Here is a 2,373-nt window from a genome sequence, read left to right as displayed (position 1 = left end):
TATTAGGGGGGGTTGGGGGAGTCCTTCGTTAATTAAGATGTTAATTAGTCCTTAATTAGTCATTAATTAGTCATTAATTAAGGGGTTATTAATGGCTAATTAAGAGGGAAGGGGGGTCTATGGGGGGTTTATGGGGGTCTATAGGGGGGTCTGGGGGGTTGGGGGGTCTAAAGTGGCCGGAGGTTCGTTAATTAGTTAATTAGTCATTAATTAGTCATTAATTAATGGGTTATTAGTGGGTTATTAATGGCTAATTAGGGGGGCAGGGGGGTGTATGGGGGTCTATAGGGGGGCTATAAGGGCTCTAGGGGGGTCTGGGGGTGTCTTTGTTAATTAAGATGTTAATTAAGTCGTTAATTAGTCGTTAATTAATGGGTTATTAATGGGTTATTAATGGGTTATTAATGGCTAATTAGGGGTGTCTGGTGATATAAGGGGAGTCTATGGGTGTCTATAGGGGGGTCTGGGGGGGGTTGGGGGATTTTAAGTGGCAGGAGGTTCGTTAATTAGTTAATTAGTCGTTAATTAGTCCTTAATTAGTCATTAATTAAGGGGTTATTAATGGCTAATTAGGGGGCAGGGGGGGCTTGGGGGGGTTTATGGGCCTGGAGCGGAGTGCTGGAATGGCAGGAGGTTCGTTAATTAGTTGTTAATTAGTCATTAATTAGTCATTAATTAAGGGGTTATTAATGGCTAATTAGGGGGGCAGGGGAGTCTATGGGGGTCTATAGGGGGCTATAGGGGCTCTAAGGGGGTTTGGGGGGGGGTTGGGGGATCTAAAGTCGCAGGAGGTTCGTTAATTAGTCGTTAATTAGTCATTAATGGATTATTAATGGGTTATTAATGGGTTATTAATGGATAATTAGGGGGTCTGGTGATATATGGGGGGTTTATGGGGGTCTATAGGGGGTCTGGGGGGGGTGGGGGGGGGTCTTCGTTAATTAAGTCGTTAATTAGTCGTTAATTAGTCATTAATTAATTAATCTAATTAATTAATTAACTAATTAACGGGGGGATGGTAATATATGGGGGTTATCCATGTTGTAGAGGTTAATTAAGCGTTAATTAGTGGCTGATTGAATTGGGGGGGGGTTAATTAATGATCTAATGAAGGTAACGGTTAATTAATATGCTAATGAGTTAATTAATATGTTAATTAATTAATTAGAAACCCAAACCGGCTTCGGTGGAATCGGGGACCAAGTTGACGAGGTCGTTACCGTGTCAGGTCTATGTAAATCAGGGCGAGAATCTGTGAGTATTAATTAGTTAATTAATTAATTAATTAGTTAATTAGTTAATTAAGAGCGGGGTTAATTAATTAATTAAGAGGGGGGTTAATTAATTAAGAAGGAATTCATTAATTGGGGGGGTAATTAATGGGGGTGGGGTTAATTAATAGGGGGTTAATTAGTGGGTGGAGGGTTAATTAGTGGGTGAGTTAATTAATGGGGGGGCTAATTAGTATGGGGGGGTTAATTAGTGAGGGGGGTTAATTAATAGGGAGTTAATTAGTGATTAGTGGGGTTAATTAATTAAGAAGAGGGGAGTTAATTAATGGGGGTGCGGTTCGTTAATTGGGGGGGTTAATTAGTGAGTGGAGGGTTAATTAGTGTGGGGGGGTTAATTAGTGTGGGGTTAATTAGTGAGGGGGGGTTAATTAATAGGTTGTTAATTAGTGGGGGGATTAATTAATTAAGAAGGGGGAGTTAATTAATGGGGGTGGGGTTCGTTAATTGGGGGGGTAATTAGTGGGAGTGGGGTTAATGAGGGGTGGTTAATTAATGGGGGTTAATTAGTGAGGGGGTTAATTAATAGGGGGTTAATTAGTGAGGGGGTTAATTAATGGGGGGGTTAATTAGTGGGAGGGGTTAATTAATGGGGTTAATTAATTAGGAGGTGTTAATTAATGGGGGGGTTAATTAGGGGGTGGAGGGTTAATTAGTGAGGGGTTAATTAGTGTGGGGGTTAATTAGTGTGGGGGTAATTAGTGGGGGGGTGTTAATTAGTAGGGAGTTAATTAGTGGGTGGGGAGGTTAATTAATTAAGAAGGGGGGAGTTAATTAATGGGGGTGGGGTTAATTAATGGGTGTGGTTAATAAATGGGTGATGGGAGGGCACTAATTAATGGGGGGAGCATTAATTAATTAGGGGGGCACTAATTAATAGGGGAGGGCATTAATTAATAGGGGGGCCACTAATTAATAGGGGGGCACTAATTAGTAGGGGGTTGTTAATTAATATTGGGTAGCACTAATTAATGGGGGGGCACTAATTAATAGGGAAGGGCATTAATTAATTGGGGGGCCACTAATTAATGGGGGGAGCATTAATTAGAGGGGCACTAATTAATAGGGGGAGGGCTAATTAATG

The 2,373-nt window shown here is 41.1% G+C and overlaps 1 protein-coding gene across 1 annotated transcript in view; it reads left to right on the top strand.

The window, feature by feature from the left end:
* The window catches only part of LOC116652697 (mediator of RNA polymerase II transcription subunit 25-like), a gene marked incomplete at its 3' end in the record, with an annotated part of 19,746 nt that overhangs the window by 1,062 nt on the left and 16,311 nt on the right, over positions 1 to 2,373 (top strand). Inside the window, exon 2 of the mRNA XM_032441900.1 lies at positions 1,169 to 1,254. Coding sequence (XP_032297791.1) covers positions 1,169 to 1,254 — 86 coding nt within the window. The remainder of the gene's footprint in view (positions 1 to 1,168; positions 1,255 to 2,373) is intronic.

The sequence above is a fragment of the Coturnix japonica genome, unplaced genomic scaffold (genome assembly GCF_001577835.2).
Source record: "Coturnix japonica isolate 7356 unplaced genomic scaffold, Coturnix japonica 2.1 chrUnrandom725, whole genome shotgun sequence".
Lineage (NCBI taxonomy): Eukaryota > Metazoa > Chordata > Aves > Galliformes > Phasianidae > Coturnix > Coturnix japonica.
The sequence above is the reverse complement of the archived record's forward strand: the minus strand, read 5'-3'. Positions and strand labels throughout refer to the sequence as shown.